General features: G+C 41.4%; 5 protein-coding genes and 1 non-coding gene across 13 annotated transcripts; 2 read left to right on the forward strand and 4 right to left on the reverse strand.

The window, feature by feature from the left end:
- Positions 1-584: 584 nt before the first annotated feature.
- Lztr1 (Leucine zipper like transcription regulator 1) lies at positions 585-4,790 on the reverse strand. 7 transcript variants are annotated; one of them, XM_076438622.1, is made up of 10 exons: positions 4,547-4,789; positions 4,223-4,454; positions 3,668-3,976; positions 3,489-3,609; positions 2,963-3,129; positions 2,358-2,901; positions 1,850-2,300; positions 1,605-1,783; positions 1,254-1,538; positions 585-1,163 (listed from the first exon to the last, which is right to left on the reverse strand). In XM_076438622.1, exons 2-10 carry the CDS (start codon positions 4,333-4,335, stop codon positions 1,041-1,043), a joined length of 2,292 nt encoding a protein of 763 aa, XP_076294737.1. In that variant the 5' UTR covers positions 4,336-4,454; positions 4,547-4,789; the 3' UTR covers positions 585-1,040. The 7 variants fall into 7 exon arrangements, with proteins under 7 accessions (XP_076294737.1, XP_076294738.1, XP_076294734.1 ...); XM_076438623.1 differs by having other exon boundaries at positions 1,605-2,300; positions 3,668-3,872; positions 4,547-4,790; XM_076438619.1 differs by having other exon boundaries at positions 1,605-2,300; positions 4,547-4,790.
- A 330-nt stretch (positions 4,791-5,120) lies between these two features.
- Positions 5,121-10,419, forward strand: LOC143215966 (uncharacterized). The gene is made up of 4 exons (XM_076438626.1): positions 5,121-5,638; positions 5,824-6,010; positions 6,087-6,268; positions 6,339-10,419. The coding sequence occupies exons 1-4, from the start codon at positions 5,501-5,503 to the stop codon at positions 6,537-6,539; spliced, it is 708 nt and encodes a 235-aa protein (XP_076294741.1). The 5' UTR covers positions 5,121-5,500; the 3' UTR covers positions 6,540-10,419.
- LOC143215968 (nucleolar protein 16) lies at positions 7,130-8,010 on the reverse strand. Its single transcript, XM_076438628.1, has 3 exons — positions 7,868-8,010; positions 7,478-7,802; positions 7,130-7,405 (listed from the first exon to the last, which is right to left on the reverse strand). Exons 1-3 carry the CDS (start codon positions 7,966-7,968, stop codon positions 7,271-7,273), a joined length of 561 nt encoding a protein of 186 aa, XP_076294743.1. The 5' UTR covers positions 7,969-8,010; the 3' UTR covers positions 7,130-7,270.
- LOC143215965 (uncharacterized) lies at positions 9,906-11,828 on the reverse strand. Its single transcript, XM_076438625.1, has 2 exons — positions 11,716-11,828; positions 9,906-11,257 (listed from the first exon to the last, which is right to left on the reverse strand). Exons 1-2 carry the CDS (start codon positions 11,725-11,727, stop codon positions 10,349-10,351), a joined length of 921 nt encoding a protein of 306 aa, XP_076294740.1. The 5' UTR covers positions 11,728-11,828; the 3' UTR covers positions 9,906-10,348.
- Positions 11,829-14,539: 2,711 nt separating this feature from the next.
- On the reverse strand, positions 14,540-14,621 carry Trnas-gcu (transfer RNA serine (anticodon GCU)). The gene has a single exon. It is a non-coding gene; the product is annotated as a tRNA-Ser (tRNA).
- Positions 14,622-14,686: 65 nt separating this feature from the next.
- Mal (molybdenum cofactor sulfurase) lies at positions 14,687-18,722 on the forward strand. 2 transcript variants are annotated; one of them, XM_076438615.1, is made up of 8 exons: positions 14,692-15,238; positions 15,350-15,441; positions 15,578-15,734; positions 15,793-16,449; positions 16,556-17,529; positions 17,599-17,796; positions 17,858-18,072; positions 18,147-18,722. In XM_076438615.1, exons 2-8 carry the CDS (start codon positions 15,351-15,353, stop codon positions 18,330-18,332), a joined length of 2,478 nt encoding a protein of 825 aa, XP_076294730.1. In that variant the 5' UTR covers positions 14,692-15,238; position 15,350; the 3' UTR covers positions 18,333-18,722. The 2 variants fall into 2 exon arrangements, with proteins under 2 accessions (XP_076294731.1, XP_076294730.1); XM_076438616.1 differs by lacking the exon at positions 18,147-18,722 and having other exon boundaries at positions 14,687-15,238; positions 17,889-18,051.
- Positions 18,723-18,766: the final 44 nt, after the last annotated feature.

An 18,766-nucleotide genomic window follows, 5' to 3' on the forward strand; every position in this document is an offset into this window, starting at 1 on the left:
ATAGTTGGAAGTTTAAGTCGCCTCAAGCGAAAAATTTTAATCTTAAAAGACAAACAACACACACACAGACACGTACATACACACAAAGTTCGTGATTTAATGATTAAAACAAACGAAAAATAAAGCATCGCGCGATCGTGTTAGATGAGATGACACACACACACACACACACACAAAGTAGGGAAATCCAAACACTTTTCTCGTAGAGGAAACAAAACAGTTTGCGCGCTAAATCCCTCGTACAAGCTTCGATTAAAATGTACGATTAAAATAGCGTGTTGCGGGAGGAGCACGTGAAGCATCGGGAGATTACGCGTTTACTTTTAAGTACAAATTCGATTTCGCAATATTTTCGTTGAAGAGACTGAACCGAAAGAGTTGGGGCCGTCAGACCGAGCACCACCCAACTAGAGACAACAATACGTAGACGTGAAAACAAGAGCAATGATTTTATACGAGCTCCCCATGTAAAGTTTCTTTCGAACCCCTCCGCCCCTATAACCCCCCCCCCCCCCCATTGAATTTGCGCAGCTTGCATTAAGCTTAAAAGTGTTATCTATCGTAAAAGAAATATCGATTGTGCGTCAAGTTCAAAATATAGTACATAATTTATTAATCGTCTGGTCTTTTGCTATGATCATCCCCCTCCTACATCGCTTCCTCGTCGAAAGGATCATTCTTATAGTGAATTTCTACAGTATGAGATAGTTAACAGTATTTTGGTACATCGTATTCGTCTGTTATTTACTGCAAGCCTATCATGATTGTGTTGATTTGTGTAAAAATTACAAAAAATGCTCGTCATGAAAATGTTCCTGAGATGTATCACTTTAAATTACGAGTTGAGCAGAATGATTTTTGTTCTCATTCTTTCCTCCATGTAAATATATATTAAAAGTGAAAAATAATCATAAACGGGTGTATGAATAACACAAAACATAAGGAAGAAATAGGTACTATTAATATATATTCATATAAAGGAAAAGGTGACGACAGAAACCATTTCGCTCAGCTAGGATCGTGTTTCAAATCATTGTGCTCTAATTGCACTCGTTCATCAGGTCCAGACAGGTTCGTACCTCGCAACGTTCATCAGCTAATGCCTCGAGAATATCCAACAGTAGTTCTTTACTCAATTGTTTTAATTCCGGAAGTCTTGCAACCTGTAAAATAAAGATATAACTACGCGTCTTCAGTGTCCTAATCTGTTGATCAACGAAGTAGAATGTATCAGTTCTAAAGATGAAGTGTACCTCTGTGAAGTGGTGCACTATGAGATCCAGCACGTATTTTTTAACATCAATGGCTTGCATCCTATCAGCGGCCTCCAAGATCTGAATCACGTTCTTGAAGCTGATGTTCATCTCGAGATTCTGCTTGCAAAAGGCCTGCAGCCGGTTATTCGTAAAACCGTAGAAAATTTGTGCTGTGAATAAGTAAACAGAGTCTTCCGGCGGCATAGAAACGTCCGCGTAGTAAATGTACCTCATGAGGGAGTTGAAAGATTCGGAGGAGGGGATCATTTTGCCTATTTCCATCTGCCGAAGAAATAGTTGAATGGGATTACCAGTGTCAGAACGTGTTAACAATAGAAGAATACTCACGTTCACCATCTTGTTCACTGGCATAAAGGAACGGAACAAGCCCTCGAAGTAACTGCACCTTGCGGCGAGGATTGCTTTGTGGGCAGGAATGGACGTACCATTCAGCATCAATTTTACATCACAGAATTCAGAGCCGAAGCTCTTCAGGAATGCCTCCATGTCCTGTTCCAATGTCGTACCTTCGCAAAATAAAAGAATCGACCAGACATTCCTTTTTGCAAAAACAGAACAACAAGGAACCTTACCTGTGCCAACATCGTACATCTCGCAGAAGCTCCTTCTCTGACTTGTCTGCCTTCTCCTGATGATCTCCACCATCAATGGCTGGTCCAATGTCTCGAACTCCTTGCTCATGATGATCTGACTATAGTTGCTTTCTTTGATGACAAAGTTCAAGCAGAACTCCTTGATGAACATCAGACGCAACTGACCAGCGTTATGCAACGCTTCCAGAACATTCGCGTGACTTATAGTCGACATGAGGTAGTAGACACACCAATGTTCAAGGCGTTCCATTTTGAACTGGTCGGCTAAACGATAGACGTCCATCATTAGGAGCACAATTCGATTGCTCGGAGGATCTTCGGCGCAACTGCTCGATTCACCCTCGGTCTTTCTCGTTGGATCAATGCGATCCGTGTAGATGTAGTTCAGGACCATCTCGAAGGCCTCCGGCACTGCATCTTCAAGCCTTACCTGCAACGCAACCGCATGAAGCAGGAATACCAAAACAACTACTTTAAGACTGTTTACCTCTAACAAATCCGAGTCCTTGACCTCCTTCTCCAGTTTGTCTCTTTTCTCTCGAGCTTGCCTGATGCGATTCCTGAGAAACTGTGACCTCGCCGCTACCATGGCTATGTGAGCCGGTATTCTAGTCTCTGACTCCCCCACAATGAACTCAACATCGCAGAAGAGACGTCCCATCAGCAATCTTCCGAAATCATCGTGCAACGTGCACTTCGGGTAGGAAGAAAATTGGAACCTGTACGTTTCACCGGACCGGACGTTGTTGTCGACTGTTCCGCCGAATATGAACATCGCCTCACCTATTACCGCCGCTGCATGGAATAAACGACCAGATGGGATTTGACTGTCAGACGACGGAAGAATGATGCTCCAAGTTTGCGTGTCAAGATCGTAGCAGTGGAGATCGTTTGGCAACGTGGAATCGGCCGCACCGCCGAACACATAGAGATGACGATCGAAGCTGACCATGGTGTGACCATACCGTCGTGCCGGCGGCGGTGGAACACCCCGCAGAATGTGTTTAAAATCTGTTGAGATCCGAGTCCACCTGACGATATAATTCACTTTGTAAATATTCATCGCAAGAATCAAGGACGAGGCAAATTTACCGTCTCTCTCGGAAATGAAACTGGAAGAGACTGTTTGTGATCTTGGCTCCACTCTGACCGCTGAAGACGAACATTGACTCGCGAGCCACCGCGACTGGGAAGTTGCAACATGTGGGAGGGCAGTCACCCGATTGAACTACTTCTTCCCATACTCTTGTCTCGCCAGGCTGGAAGTAGGTCAGAGTAGGGGGCTGTAACTTTCCTTCGGAGGTCGAAGATCTTGAAGCTCCAAAGCTTCAGAAACTTCGAAGGTGAAGAAAATCGAAATTTCGAAGCTTCGAGTTTCGAACCTCTGTAGTAAATCATTACAAGATTAAAAGAAACGAAGTTTCAAAGCTTTGAACTCCTATCTTTCAAAAAAAATACGCCACCATAGCTAAAAGATTGAAGTTGGGCATTTTAAACAAATACCCCAATATTTTATGGCACATAATTTCAGTACAACTTTTAAGCTTCAGTACTTTGAAACTTCTATTGCTTTAATTTGAAGCTTTATATTGTCGGGTTCTCTCACACCTCCACTTACTAGCAACGATATGGTCCACATGTCGTTCAATCTCCGATTACCATCGTAGCCAGCAAATATCCATAACTTGTTGTCGTACACTGCTGCCCCATGAGCGGATCTCGCTACCGGTGGTGGTGGTCTATAAAGAGATTTATGAAGCACCTTCGGACACAGGAGTATAGATAAGTAGAACATACTTCTTAATATATTCCCATTCTATCCACTGGCAAGTTTGGAATTGGTATTCAAACAAGTCATTCTTGTTGGTGAGATTCGAATTGGAATGTATGTCCCCGGTGTAACCACCGAATACAAACATAGAGGAATCATGAACCACCGCTGAATGATGATAGCGTGGTGCTGGACGGGCTCCTGCAGCTGGTGCTCGACCCCAGGATTTTTCTTTGACATCGAATCGCAACAAATCATTCAACATTTTTTCGCCGTTGTCACCTCCGAAAACATAGATTGCATCTTTGTACGCTACAACAGTGTGTTTGCTACGCCTGTGTGTAATAGAATGAATGAGAAAACTTGCGACTATGCATGGAAGCAACGTAAGTAAGAAAAAGGATGAAATGAGAGAGAGAAACAGACTGGTTATGCGTAGCTGTGTTACACTCAAATTCATCGTTTATTCACATTCTTCGCTTAACAAATACAAATAAACTGTACAAATAGAATTGTCTTTTAAAAAATTAAGAGAACGTTGAACTAATAAGGAAGGACTGAGGCTTGTCAAACTACTTTACCTGGCACCAACAAACTCGTCGCATTCTAACATTCGCTGCCATCGATGGACAGTTTCAAAACGTCCAAATTCAAGGGTCAAGCACTCTACAGACGCAACGTTGTTCATATTCATTTATGCAAAAGTATTCCAGTTACTTCGAGAGATTCATCATTAACCTATTTATACGGACTGGACCTAACCTCTCTTCGTAATATATGAACGGATACATAATGCATTCTATGATGACGGGTCTGAAAATGCACGAAACAATTCATTTCAAGTAAGAATGTGGAGAGGAAAATATTCTCGCATCACTCAAGGATCATCGACATTGTTCACTGACCGCAAAGATGTCAAAAACATGCGTTCGAGACATCGGACTGTTCTGAAGGAAAACGGAACTCCGTGGGATCGTGTATGATTTTGAATCGCGTAAATAGCTTAAACGTGATTAATTGTTCACACAATTATTGTTCAGTATCGTGTTTTCCTGAAAACGCTGGGCAGGACTACAGGATTACAGTTTACAGTATTACAGGATGCGGTGGGGGTGGGGTGGATTCCGTCGGCGAGTGCAGATTGATCGGCAACAATCGGCAAGTCGGCAAGTGTGAATCACGATTGATCACGATCATTTGTATATCAAGTAAAGGTAAGTAAGTAATAAATTAAACGTATATATAGGTTCGTTCTAAGTTAGTGTGTTTCAAAATACATAAATGTATACATAGTGGACTTAAAAACAATGCATAATCATTCTGCGACAAAGCGCTCATTTAGTGAATGTCTATTTTATTGAAATGAACAACTAATATAAGTATAGCTTGAATGTTGCCTAATTTTGGGCAGCCTTTCGAAACAGGTCTGCAAATAGGGTTGCGAATAACAGCGAGTTCTTACTAATAAGTGGGGGGAAAATTTCGCAGATGAAACGACCTGTAGATTTGCTAAATTCGAAGGATACGCAAGAGGAATTGTTCAGAATTGTTCCAGTCGCAGCCTTTATATCTTATCAGTAGTACCACGTTGATAAAGGGCCGTGAAGTTGGCGTTTTGATAGTGAAGTTTATTATAATTTTGTCACGATTCACGTGATTATATTTTCCTGAATACATATCACGAGGCTCTCGCAGTATTTATCAGAAATATATATATGCACGTACGTTGTTCAAACGATGCTGAGATGCACGGTGATGTGTTTACGCGTGCTATAACGTGCTAACACGAGAGAATCTTTGTACGAGAAAGTGGTCCACATTCGGTGTTTCGTTAAAACAGACAATTTTTATGAGTAACAATGGTACGAAATGTATTTCGAAACGGCCAGAAGCTACTTTGGATTGGCAGCGCCTGCATCGGTACATATATCGCGTACCGATACTGGAAGAAGCAAGAGCTTCTGACAATAGACGAAGGTTTCGAAGAGGTGTCCAAGGTTAGAGCTTCACTCACGATCGAAAACGGTTTCTGATCAATTCGAGACGAGGAATCTTTCTTTAAAATTTTTGAAAACTTTAAACTTAAGTGCTTTCGTTAACTGTTAGCGAAGGAATTTAATGTCGCTGGCTCGAACGTAAACACAGTGCTATATAAATAGTCATTGTCGCTTTGTCTTTATAGATTGATGACAATCACGAGAAAAGGGTGGTTGTGTTGGGTTTAGACGGAGCTGGAAAGACTTCAATTATAGATCAAATTAGCGTCGCGAATGGCGATGAAAGTTGTTACGTTGTACCCCCAAAACCCACACAGGGTTCCTCTGTATATAGAATGAAGCATGGATCGTTTTGTTATAATGTTTGGGACAGTATGTATAAATTATTTTAATACAGAGAAGGCTTGGTTTAAGATAGCTATAAAGAAAAGTTTCATTTTGTTATTAGTTGGAGGTGCAGAAGCTACAAGAAAATATTGGTCCGCTTTCTTACAAGACACGGATCTTTTGTTGTTCGTAGTAGATGCGTCAGATTCAGAGAAATTAACATTGGCTGGTTTTACCCTAAAACAATTGTTAGATGACGTGAGAATGGATAATGTACCAATATTAGTACTTGCTAATAAACAGGTAAATTTGAATGAAACAGAACAAGTAAAGAATTTTTACAATAGCTAACACGTTTCTATTATGAAATCAGGATTGTTCTAATGCTCTAAGGCCAGAGGAGGTGAAAAAAGCTTTAGATTTGTTAAGTATCTCCCCTCAAAAGCACAAAGTAGAAATAATGGGATGTCAAGCAAGACCACTACCCGAGAAGCCAACAGAAACGACAGAGTATAATTGGCACCATGAGTCTATGGACGTGGTTAGGAAAAAGATATTCTCTATGGCAACTTAAACTTAAGGGAATTTCGTAACTGTTTATTCGATGTGTTGAAAGAAAAGTACTTTATACGTAAAAGAAAAAAAAAACGAACAAATAGTTTAAGGAAATAAAAAGTAGAGGAGACAGCGCACCTCTCACTCGAACTTTTCGCGTGGATTAAAAAGTGATCATGAACGTCTGAGGAACGATTCATTCGATGCTAAGTTAACGAAAAAGAAAAAAAATTCTTGGAACACACACAAAGAAAGAAAACAGAAATATACATATATATACAGATAAAAGTAAACGAGTTTTAAGTATTGCTCATTACAAACGTACTCATAATCGCGGAACTTTGTTGTACTTTTTTATATTGGTCTCTCTCCACTGATATATATTTATTTAATAAATTATTTATTTATTTTACAAGGCTGCAGTAAACATCGTCATAGTCTTTTTATTATGATTATATACAATGCAAATTATACACCGACTTTGTAAACCGACACGCAAAGTGCTAAACGTTTAGGGGCGATGCAAACGAGAATATAGATCTATTTTAATGATAATCAATGTATAGTATTGTATAAAGTATAAGTGATATAAAAAATATCTGCCTGCACTTTGAAATAATGTTTTAATCTATTGTTTTTTTTCTTTTTTCTTTATACTTCTTGCACTTAAACAACAACTTTCGTGTGTTAATGCTCTTTCGTATATGTACAAAGTACTTCAAACAAGTTTTCTTATTGAATACAGTGAGATCACTCGGACCGCTCAGCATTTTTACTTTTGAGGTACTCGTTGTACTGCTCAGGAATACCCTTGAACCTTTTGATTTTAGCACGTATCTGTTTCCATGTCATTTGATCGTAATTCTTCTTGTCCCGTGCCATAGCCTACACAGACAATGTAGAAGTAAGAAACACTTTTTGTCAATGATCAAATAAATTTCCTTAAACAAGAAATACCTTGTAATCTTCATCGTATTTGTCCATTAGATAGGTGACAAACTGTACCACGCTGTTAGGTAGCCTAAATAATTTTTCCCTGGGTGCTCTAGCCTCGGCTTCCAATTCTTTAGCAACGTGTGCCTTCATTGGTTCCATGTCTACATCCTCTTCCTCTTGCCACACCGCTTCTTCAGGTTCCACAATCTTGCGCTTTGCTTCTTTAATCAGTTCTCTCTTAGCATTCGGAATCTTCAAGGTCTCGTTTGGATCATAAGACAGTCCCATTTCCTTCAAATTAGTCTTAGTGGACATAGTCACCTCCCACGAGTTCTTTATTTGAGGGCTGTAAACATAAACTTAAAATTGGCCAAGAGTAATGTCAAAATATTTTTTGGTTACGATACACACCAGCTGATGGTCGGCAATTTCCTCTGCTTATTCCTCAGCCTCTTGCGATTTACATTCATGCGGAACTTCTTCCTGCGTTTTACCTTCCTGATTTTCGTCATTGCGATACTTCTGAATCACCACGTGTTTGTCTACAACAATTGTAGAGTTATGGTTGGTTATGGTACTCCAAAACTCACACGTGAAAATCTAACAACAGAGAGGATATGAGAGTGCTCACTCCCGGGGTCTGATTTGCCTCCAGTATAGTGCTGCCCCCACAAAAATCTTAGCCTGGATCAGCTCCTAGGCGCACGGTAGAGCGGAGCTTAGCCTGGACACCGAGCCCCTGTGCTATTCACTTATCCACTTATCCTCTCTGGGACTGGTAATGGGCACTATCGACTACATTCAACTATCGATTACTTGCTATTTATTGTTAGTCGCGATATTCTATCGACTACCGCCTATTATATGGTCGATAGTTTTCAGTCGACTGAATTGCTTTATAATAAAAAAGATACGTGTATCTATTATTGCCTCATAAGAGTATCCACTCAAAATATTATTTGAAAAAAATGTTTTTTTCACCATTTATTTTGCAATTGTTTTAAACAAATGTCGCGTTTTCATAGTGGGCCACTTTTTAAAAAATTGAAAAAATAAGGATATAGCCCCAAGTGTTCCCTTTACGGACCTCTTTTTAAGAAGATGTACATTTGAAAATTGACGAAATTAAAATTATTTGAAGTGAACGATGCACCGCGATATACAATCTCTGACGGCCGAAGAACACGCAGTGGGCTGGATCGTAACATTTTACTATAACTCTTGAACCATAAAAGATATCGAGATGAAATATCCACTAAAATTCATTAAAAAATTATTCCTACCTACTGATAATTATCGTAATAAATATATTCTTTGTAATCATTTTTTAATTAATTCTTTAAATTTTTTTGTCTTAAAATAAAATTAAAAATTGTTCATTTGTTACTTATTTAGTAGTTTTTCAGATAATTTAAGTCACCGATGTCTTTGGTAATAAATTTCTTTGTATTTCTTAAAATATTATAGGATAGGATAAATATATGATAAAATATCAATTTTTGTATTATTGAATTTAATCAATATCTTATATCGACTTAGTCGATAGTGCCCATCATCATGCGCACGTAAATTTATTATTGGAAAGTCGCGTTATTTCTAGAAAAAGGATACATTCATTGAAGAACGTTTTCAGTAAGAAAGTAACTGCATTTTCGTCACCTAAACGCACAATACGGAACATGTGGTCAGTTGTTCCGTGAAAGCGAGTCGTATCGACATTATTCCAGATTTGGATGGACAATCGATCGACAATCGTTCATTGTATGCAAATCATAGCTTCAAAGAACGAATTCTTTACAATCGCGACGTGGCTGAAAGTCTTTTCACGAAGGATAATGAATTTCGAGCACGTGAACGATAGCGTAAGACTGTCCCCATTACTATTCATGCCTCCTGATTGATTAAAGCTATCCCTTTGTCGTAATTTCGTGCTAAAATTGTACCTTACGAAACCTGATGTTCCTTTTATACTCTATACGAACGCGTCCACCATTTTATTTCGCATAGATAACATTCCGACGATGGCGCCCGAGCCAAGACTTATTATGCTTTTACTAAGTATGCAAATTAGTCATGCTCGAAATAAATTTATACTTTCAGCAACTTCGGTAAATTGCACTGCTGTTTATCGCAAAACGAAGTTGGCGATTCGAAAGCAATGGGAACAGTTCAAACTTACTTTTGTACATTCGCAAACTATGTTAATCGTAATTTATGCACTTTCAAGCAACGCGAAATGGTTCAGCCATTTGTTACAGCGAATATTTTGTCGTGGGCAATAAATAAAACGTATTGTGTATATATTTTACCAGGCGATCTATATTAAAAAGACGTCTGTATTTGCATATTTTGCAAGCGTAAACCGATACTGCTGCGATAAGTTTAAACAACACGCAAGCGATGCGAAATTAATATATAAACAGGTGGGGGTATACAGACAACGTCGAGGTTTCATTAAAAAATTAAGATTTATTTATCGGTGCACATAGAAAGTCTCCATTCATTTTCCGTGACAAAAACATAGCGGATGCATACATACATACAATAATCACATATAAATTCGATACCTATAAGTATACCACTTTATACCTAAAACTGCATATATCTACACACCTACTCACAGTCTACAAATTGAACAAATTCCAAAAAAGTGCGTGAGACAGTCGGTCGGTTTTTTCTCCATAAATCGTTTCGAACTGGTCCATTAATCCTTTCGTGCAACGTCTAAGTTCCTCGAACTTCCCGACAATGTGAACTTGAACTGAATGCGCAACTTTCGACTAGAAGCGTTGGTTGTTCAGTTTAGGCTGACTATGGAGTCAGCAGCGTGGGTACAGACTTTGAAAAATGCAGAAACTACCGAAAGGATTAATGGAGTCGCGGATGAAGAGTTTACCAGGAGTAGCTGGTGCCGAGTCCGCTGAACTCGGTGTGGACGATGGGTGCAGCGTAGGATTTGGAGATCAGCTGAGCTTGTGGCGCGTATTCGAGAGGAGCAGCGTACGATTTGGCGAGAAGAGGAGTTGCAAGGGGTGCGGCATATGACTTAGCCAGAAGAGGAGCTGGTGCGTACGAGGCGTAGGACTTGGTCAGAAGAGGAGAGGATGCGTAGGAGGTGTAGGCTGGTGCAGCGGCTGCGTAGGATGCGTAGGCTGGTGCAGACGCGTACAGAGCGCTCTTGGCGATGATGGGAGAGGATGCGGCGTATTCGTAGCTCTTGGCGAAGACTGGTGCTGAGGCGGCGTATTCGTAGCTCTTGGCGAAGAGTGGTGCTGGGGCGGAGTACTCGAAGCTCTTGGCCAGAAGAGGAGCAGCAGGTGCGATGTAGGATTTAGCCAGAAGAGGAGCAGCTGGGGCGGCGTAGGTCTTGGTCAACAGAGGTGCTGGGGCGGCGTACGCCTTCGTCAAGAGAGGGGCAGCTGATGCAGCGTACGTCTTCGCGATCAAAGGTGCACCTGCGGCGTAGCTGTACGGAGAGGCGTAGGTCTTGGCAATCAGAGGTTGAGCACTTGGGGCGAGGTAAGCAGGAGCAGCGATGGCGGCCTTGACGATCGGAGCATGCTGAACGTCATAGTTCAACAAGGCGTCGTTGCTGATGCTGTGGCTGCTCACACGCACCGAAGAGTGCGCGCTGTCCTCGGCCCTCGAGTACGACGAGATCACGTTCTGACCCGCGTAACCCTTCTGGGTCGATTCCTGGCTGTAGCCCACGCTGCTGAGGTCGCCGGACGCAGTCGCGATGTCGTACGCCGCCGGTCCTCCGGCACGGGCCACTGCCAAACAGGCTGCGAGTACTACAAACTGCAAACAAATTCGTTTGTTAGTTCATTGATAGATCGCCTATCGTGGAAGTTCGAAAATTGTAGAAATGAAAAGAACTCCTATAATTCATTTAGTTTTTGAACCGACTTCGAAAATGACTAGAATTTGTGAAGTTATAAATTTATTAAAAACCGAGGATAAAGAAGAAAAATAATTTTCGGACCAGTGTTTAGTTTAGTTTATGACCAGTTTACTGATCATCGAAAGGTAAAACTGACATTGTACAGTGCCACTGTCGAGTACGAGGTTTACTCAAAGAACCTTGTCCAAGGCAGAAATCGGAGCTAATTGGGAATCGTTAAAAGTTTTCACCGGAGAGATAATCAATGTCTTGGAGCAAGTTCAAAGTGTGTACCGCGGGCTCCTTAGATCGTACTATGCTTTGTTATCTGTCCGAGTCACTTGTAACCCCGAGGGTGTTGCGGAGATCGCCTTACCTTGAATGCCATTTTGCTTTTTGCTCGAAAGAGTTGCTCGGCTCTGACCAAAACCGTGTCCAGGCCCACTATTTATACTCGTTGGAGATCGTAGCGGGATCAATCGAATTTTGGGTGCCACTGCTCCCAGTGCGATTGGACACGCCTGATCGAGGAGAGGGGGAAACTGTACCGCAGGCTTTTTTCTGTTGTTGTTGGGATCATTAAGGAACGAGGATAGAAAGCGCGAAGGTGGAGAAGGATAGTCGTGGCAAAAGGGGACATGGACGAATTCCAGGTGTGGTACCTGGCGTAATTAAGACCGCGCCGGTTCGGCCGGTGCAAGTAAGAAAGGATCTACTCCTTAACGCATTCAATTTAGTGCATCGTTAAAAGGTTAATCGTTGATCAACAATTTATGCTTCACGTTCGGCGCTTGGAACTTTGGTAGCCGCTTCTATAAAAGATTAATCAGGGTTTGCGACACCCCGTAATAATGGTTGAGGTAAACGCATTTATTTTTGACAATCACACACATATGTTCTTCGTAAAATTTTTATTTCCCTAAAATTGTGTTCTATTTTGCTAAGTAAATTAAGGGATAAAGCGAATATTTGCAAGAAGGGTATGAGGATTCAGGAAATGCATGGCGATGAACGCATTTCGGCTGGAAAAGGTCGCAAACGGCAATTATCGTGTTCGGTCATCGGTTATGTCACCCCGGCACGTCTCTCTGGGTCGAGTTTTTTGAAACCTTCGCTTATCCCCGATCGCGAAAGGGAACGTGGCTACGTCACGAACACCGTTTACCACCTTTTTCGCCTTATTTCGTGTCCTTCCCTTCGTTTATGTAACGTGATACATATACCAATGCCGGGCCGTGATATTGTAAAACCAGTCAAGGCCGCACTTTCTCTGAATTGTGGCACTGACATATAAAGCCATATATGTTGTGTGCACCGGTTTCACGTAACAGGGGCCGTGGTATTGGTGATCTGGTTACATTATTAGACAAAACCGGCTGTCGCGGTGTCGGGCCCGCGGCTGTTTCCCCCGCAGAAACTCGTAGGCGAGGCTCTAGCAACCCTGAAGCAATCGGTAGCCTCGTGTAGGACCGTCTTTCATAGGAAAAAACACTTTCTACTTTGCTGTTGTGTCGGCTCGGTCGCCTGTTGTCATGCGATTCGATATCTAAAAGTGGAGGAACGGGGCAGGGGGACGCAAGATAGGTGTCTTTCGATAAAAAGGAAAACGAGATCCTCGTAGCTCACTGATGTCGATTGTCCTTCTTCCCTTTGGACAAGCGGTTCAGGTTTCTTTTCCACCCTGCGCACCGTACTTTGTATACTCTCCTCCGGACTGGCCAAAAGCCCTCTCTTTCGTCTTCTTATCCATTCTTTAGTCTGTTTCAGTAAACTCTGCTCGCGTTGAACGTCCACAAACGAGAAATCACTGAAAACATTATCGATTTTAAAACTGTCAGGATTGCAAAAAATCGTCTCGTTCGGGTCCTCCACAGTTTCCAATTGGATTATTCGTTCTTCAGCTTCTAACCACTTTCGCCTAGTATCTTCGTGTAATTTCTTCGGTTTCGTGGTCTTGCCTCCTTTCGAAGTTGATGGCACTTCTACCCCGGTACGATGATGTACTCTTGTGCTCTAGAACAATGACTGACGTATTTCTCATTGTCTAGACAAAATTTTGCATAGCTGAATTTCTAACACTTGTCCTTTCCCTAGGTTCGAAATCAGTGTTCTTAACGTCTTGAGAACTCCTAATGGACTCATAGTGAGCACATAGGTTTTTCAGTATGTCGGTCTCGCGAGGTGACAAGGATTTGCTTTTAAGTAGGCGCTCCGTCATCCTCAGATACTCTTCGATCGGTGAGAAGTCTTTCGAGGAACCTAGCAACTCGTCCTGATCTTGTGTAAACAAAAATAATGTCGTTCGTGGACGTTTACCGTGTTGTCCGACCGGTTAGATCTGTTTGGACTCACTTGATAATTCTCTAGGTTCGAAGGCAATCCATTTGTTGTCGCTGATTACCTCGTGGGACCTTGTCGGCGACGCATTTTCGCTCCCCCATGTGTCTGGTATGGGAGGTCTATTTGTTTTACACGTATTTCGCATAGTTTTTTCATTAACACAACATGTTCTTCGCACATTACATGTAAGGAAACGTTTGTTTATAACCTTTTCCTACATTCCCACGTCATAGTCTTAGTTTGTTTAATGGTGACAATTGTAGAAAAATATTCACGAGTCACACACGCTGATACATTTATGTTCGTGTTTTTGTTCATCGTAAAATTAGTTGAAAATTCCATACAGTACAATGATGCAATTATTTGGTGAAATGAGGCGAGAAATGGTAAAAAACATTTTATATATTCGTCGAAAAGTGAGTAAAAAATCGCAAACTGGTTCGCGATGAATAATTTAAATTTCGAACAAGGGGCTACTTATTTTCTGCAAGAATACTGTCATGTATTCTTGGGGGACAATATATAACGATGCGACACTTGATAAAACGGCGGACAAAAAATGATAAAAAACTGTTTTATATATTCGTCGTAAAGTGAGCCAACAATGGGAAACTGGTTTGCAACGAAAGCATTAAATTTCGAATGGGGAGAGATATTTTTTTAAAAAATACTGCGACGTGTTTTCGGGTGATCGCGTGTTCATCGCAAAACGGGTCGGCATGTGCGTCGAGGTTCGCGAGGTATTAAATTCCGAGTAGAGAAAATTATTTTTCGGGAAAAATACTGCGCTTTTTACGGTGACGATGTAATGGTAAAATTGTTTAATAAAACGGAGCAAAAAAAAGGGTAAAAAGGAAGGTCGACGAGGATGGGATTCGAACCCACGCGTGCAGAGCACATTGGATTAGCAGTCCAACGCCTTAACCACTCGGCCACCTCGTCAGATATGAAAGTAAGTCCTAAAAGTTTGTGATGACGCGTCAACTTCCAAAATTTCGCATTAAATCTCCTTTCACTTTTCGTTGATTCGCGACTGAATCTACTCTCTATTGCTACAGTAGATCGCGGAACGCATTGGTGTGTTTGCTCGGTACGCTACGTACACACCTTATTACCATACTTTTCGTCTGTTTACGTTACGTAATCGCATTATCTGTTTGTGTACCGTTATCGATCAATACCGCGGTAATCTTCTAAATGTTCTGGTTTTACATTGAAACTGCGTAACAAATCCTAAAAAACTACAGTTGCACGCTCGCGATTCATATCGGTGACTATCATAGTTATCACGCGTTATATGCGTTCATATATTAAAATACAGTTTGTCGCTGCTTCTTCTATGGTTTCGTTGTTTGCCTCTTGTGCAGACCGTGTCGACATGAAAGCAGATATTGCAACTATTGCAAGACATTCGTGATTAGCAGGAATTATGTGTACATATATATGTATATATAAATGTACACAGAGTTGTAGTCAACAGCTAATTGAGTGAATTGCAGTTGTCCGAGGCTCGCAGAAGCCGCAGAAAGGAGGAGCATAGTAATCACGATTTCTATTAGGTAATCACGCTGCCTGTTCTATCGTTATGGCCCGTCCCGATGCATAGTCATTACACAAGCATCGCGATAGTCGCGCACACGCATTAATCTCCGTTCTCTGTTCTCGATCAGCATGGAAAACACCGTGGACCCAGTATCGTATACGCCGATGTACGATGACGAAACCACGAAAATCCTCGAGAACAACTTCTCGAGAACCAAAGGTATTTACCCCCTTTTGCTTTCGCAATACTTAAGTACGCTGCGGCGCGGCGCCGGGCGGGGGCCCGATGAGATTCGCGGCTGATCTGATCCATGGAAAAAAAGCGATCGTATTTTATAAAACCTGCTCGATTTCAGAGGAATGCTACTTGGACCACGCAGGTGCAACTTTATATTCGGACTCGCAGATAAAAAATATTGCAGCCGATTTGCATAACACGCTTTATGCGAATCCGCACTCCGTTGGGACCGCGAGCAGTATGACTCAGGATGTCATAGAGCGGACGAGATACCTGTAAGATCTATGCACAATGCACCAACGAAAATGTACCAACGAAATTTCGTTCTTGCAGGGTGTTGAATCATTTTCACACGTCCCCCGACGATTACACCGTGATATTCACGTCCAGCGCGACCGCGTCGCTGAAGATCGTCGCTGATACATTTCTGTTTGCTAAAGAGGCGGCGAATGGTGCTTTGCCGCAAGGAGGACAGTTTGTTTATACACAGGACAATCATACGTCTGTCCTCGGCATGAGGGAAGTTGTTGCAAACAGAGGGGCGAAAGTAACTTGCTTGAAGCACGACGACGCTTTCAAAGTTTTCGGTGCTTCCCCGCCCTCAACTTCGTCTCAACACAAAAGCAACTCGCTGTTCGTGTATCCGGCGCAGTGTAATTTTTCGGGACTGAAGTACCCTCTACAATGGATCTCTGACGTACACAATGGGATTTTGTCAAGTATAACTGATGGCACAGCCAGCAAGTGGTATGTGCTGCTTGATGCTGCTGCTTTTGTGTCCACCTGTGATCTGGATCTGTCCATTTATAAGCCAGACTTTGTGACTCTGTCGTTTTATAAAATGTTCGGATACCCCACTGGCATTGGTGCATTGCTCGTAAAGAACTCGAGTGCGAGTGCACTGCACAAGCTCTACTATGGTGGGGGTACTGTAGACGTTTCTCTGAGTTCTGAGATGTTCCACGTGAAACGGGAGAGCTTGCATCAAAGGTAATCATGTCACATCAGTGATGGAGGAATTATTTAAAAAATAAAAAGTGTGAAGTAGTCGCTTTTGGCGCTTAGCAAACCTAGTGTTAATGCTGTGTATTTACAGGTTCGAAGATGGCACAGTACCATTTCTCTCTATAGCATCATTGAGGCATGGTTTGGACATATTGTCAGCTGTTAAGATGCAGAAAATTTCCCACCATGTGTTCTCGCTTGCAAGATTTCTGCACGAATCCTTGCTGAAGCTACATCATGGTAATGGAAAACCAGTTGCGAAACTGTACTCTGATACAGCTTATGAAAACTGTGATTTACAGGGGGGTATTGTTGCGTTCAATCTTATTCGCTCTAACAGCGAATACGTAGGGTACATGGAGGTGTTGAACATGGCAGCATTGTTTAAGATACATCTCAGAACAGGATGCTTTTGCAACCCTGGTGCGTGCCAGAGGCACTTAGCGCTGTCGAATAATGATGTTCTCCAGAATTACGATGCAGGGTATGTTTGCGGAGGTGCTGCAGACTTGATAAACGGCAGACCAACAGGAGCTGTAAGAGTTTCATTCGGATACATGTCCACGCTCAAGGATGTGCAGACTTTATTGTTTATGATCAAAGAATGTTTTGTAGATGGACCACAGGTGAATAAAATTCCAGATTGGTGGCTCAGCTACAAAGCAGTCTTGCACAACAAGTATTCTCGAAAGAATACAAATGTACAAAAGACACATCACATGAGAAACAACGAGACAAATGGAATTAACAATAAATTACAAAGTATAAGGGAGTCTGTGAGCCACTTTATCAATGGCCATCAATTTTCTAACTTGACTATAGATAACGGTGTAACTACAAAGAAATGCACATTGGAACAATTGTACATATATCCGATAAAATCATGTGCTGCTTATCAAATAAAAGGATCCTGGAGCCTAAACTCCAAAGGATTACAGTACGACAGAGAATGGATGATCGTCACATCCACTGGCACTTGTTTGACACAAAAGCAAAACATCAGTTTATGTTTGCTGAGGCCAGTTATATCCAAAGAAACAAGAATTATGCAATTGAATTACCCAGGTATTAAATCCAATTACTGCAGATGCTACTACTAGATAATCAGGAATGCTAATTAGGAAAACATTTCAGGAATGCCTGTGATAAATGTCCCGTTGGACAATAGTTTTGTAAATACTATAGAAGGAACAGTGTGCCAAAGTAGAATTTGTGGGCACAAAGTAGAGGGTACCGACTGTGGTTCAGAGGTCTCAGAGTGGCTCAGTTTGGCATTAGGTTTGCCAAATTTGAGGCTCATAAGACAGAGTAACAGTGGAACTAAACAAAAAGGTATAACTGAAGTCATGTAAATTATTCCATTGGATTATTTAACTAAATTTTCCTTGGGCAGATGGCAATAAACCTGATCTATCGTTCTCCAGTCAAGCTCAGTATCTATTAATAAACAAAGCAAGTGTGCTATGGCTCAGCGACAAAGTTTCCGACACGGAAGTCCAAAAGGACACAATTATACACAGATTCAGAGGAAATATGGTATTGAATGGCTGCGAGGCTTTCGAAGAAACAAAATGGAAACATGTGTGTATTGGAAGAAATAAATTTGTGGTATGTAATCTGATTAAAATACAGATTATTAGGTAGTGGAGTATAACTTAAGAATAACAGTTTGTCCCTTTTAGGTAACAGGACCTTGTACCCGGTGTCAAATGATCTGCATTGATCAAACTACTGGTCTGAAAACCGTAGAACCATTACGCACTCTTGCCGAACAATTTCATGGTAAATTAAGGTTCGGCATTTATTTAACCAAAGAGTCTAGAGAAGACGGCATCATCGCTATCGGAGATACTGTTCGTATCTCGTGATCCGAAATCTTAAAAAATTGAGAAATCGTTAGTATTTACCAGCAAAACTGAAAATTAGCGAATTTGGTCAATGTTTACAGACATATACATCTATAGCTATACTGCCAAACTGCAACCATAGACTTTATAAGTCTATGACAGCAACACAGGTTGTCCTATCGTTATCCAATCGTTATCACTTTCGCCTTCTCACGCCTGCTCACGCCTTCTTTTATCTCATTTTTGTCCAGCAAGTACAAAAAATTCAAAACTTGATTGTTGGTAGCACTGCGACAACGAAAGTGAACAGAATCCAGAATTCCTAGAGTAACTTATTTATACCAGATTTATACTTTGTTGAATAAAAGGATATTTATTGAAGATTTTGATTATTGTAAACTCTGTTGATGGTGAATAAATTTGTACAGAGGAAAGAACGAGAGAACGCGATTACG

The sequence above is a fragment of the Lasioglossum baleicum genome, chromosome 14 (genome assembly GCF_051020765.1).
Source record: "Lasioglossum baleicum chromosome 14, iyLasBale1, whole genome shotgun sequence".
Lineage (NCBI taxonomy): Eukaryota > Metazoa > Arthropoda > Insecta > Hymenoptera > Halictidae > Lasioglossum > Lasioglossum baleicum.

Bases quoted from the DNA above. Each gene is read 5' to 3' on its own strand.
- Lztr1 (XM_076438617.1), bottom strand. From the start codon at position 4,101: ATGAATTTGAGTGTAACACAGCTACGCATAACCAGTCTGTTTCTCTCT. The intron at 3,610-3,667 runs GTATGTTCTACT...ATCTCTTTATAG, and splicing joins GAATGGGAATATATTAAGAA to ACCACCACCACCGGTAGCGA. The intron at 2,301-2,357 runs GTAAACAGTCTT...GTTGCGTTGCAG, and splicing joins AGGACTCGGATTTGTTAGAG to GTAAGGCTTGAAGATGCAGT.
- LOC143215968 (XM_076438628.1), bottom strand. From the start codon at position 7,968: ATGACGAAAATCAGGAAGGTAAAACGCAGGAAGAAGTTCCGCATGAAT. The intron at 7,803-7,867 runs GTGTGTATCGTA...TTATGTTTACAG, and splicing joins AAATTGCCGACCATCAGCTG to CCCTCAAATAAAGAACTCGT. The intron at 7,406-7,477 runs GTATTTCTTGTT...TTGTCTGTGTAG, and splicing joins AATACGATGAAGATTACAAG to GCTATGGCACGGGACAAGAA.
- LOC143215966 (XM_076438626.1), top strand. From the start codon at position 5,501: ATGGTACGAAATGTATTTCGAAACGGCCAGAAGCTACTTTGGATTGGC. The intron at 5,639-5,823 runs GTTAGAGCTTCA...TTGTCTTTATAG, and splicing joins GTTTCGAAGAGGTGTCCAAG to ATTGATGACAATCACGAGAA. The intron at 6,011-6,086 runs GTATGTATAAAT...TTTTGTTATTAG, and splicing joins TTGTTATAATGTTTGGGACA to TTGGAGGTGCAGAAGCTACA.
- Mal (XM_076438615.1), top strand. From the start codon at position 15,351: ATGGAAAACACCGTGGACCCAGTATCGTATACGCCGATGTACGATGAC. The intron at 15,735-15,792 runs GTAAGATCTATG...TCGTTCTTGCAG, and splicing joins ATAGAGCGGACGAGATACCT to GGTGTTGAATCATTTTCACA. The intron at 17,530-17,598 runs GTATTAAATCCA...AAAACATTTCAG, and splicing joins TATGCAATTGAATTACCCAG to GAATGCCTGTGATAAATGTC.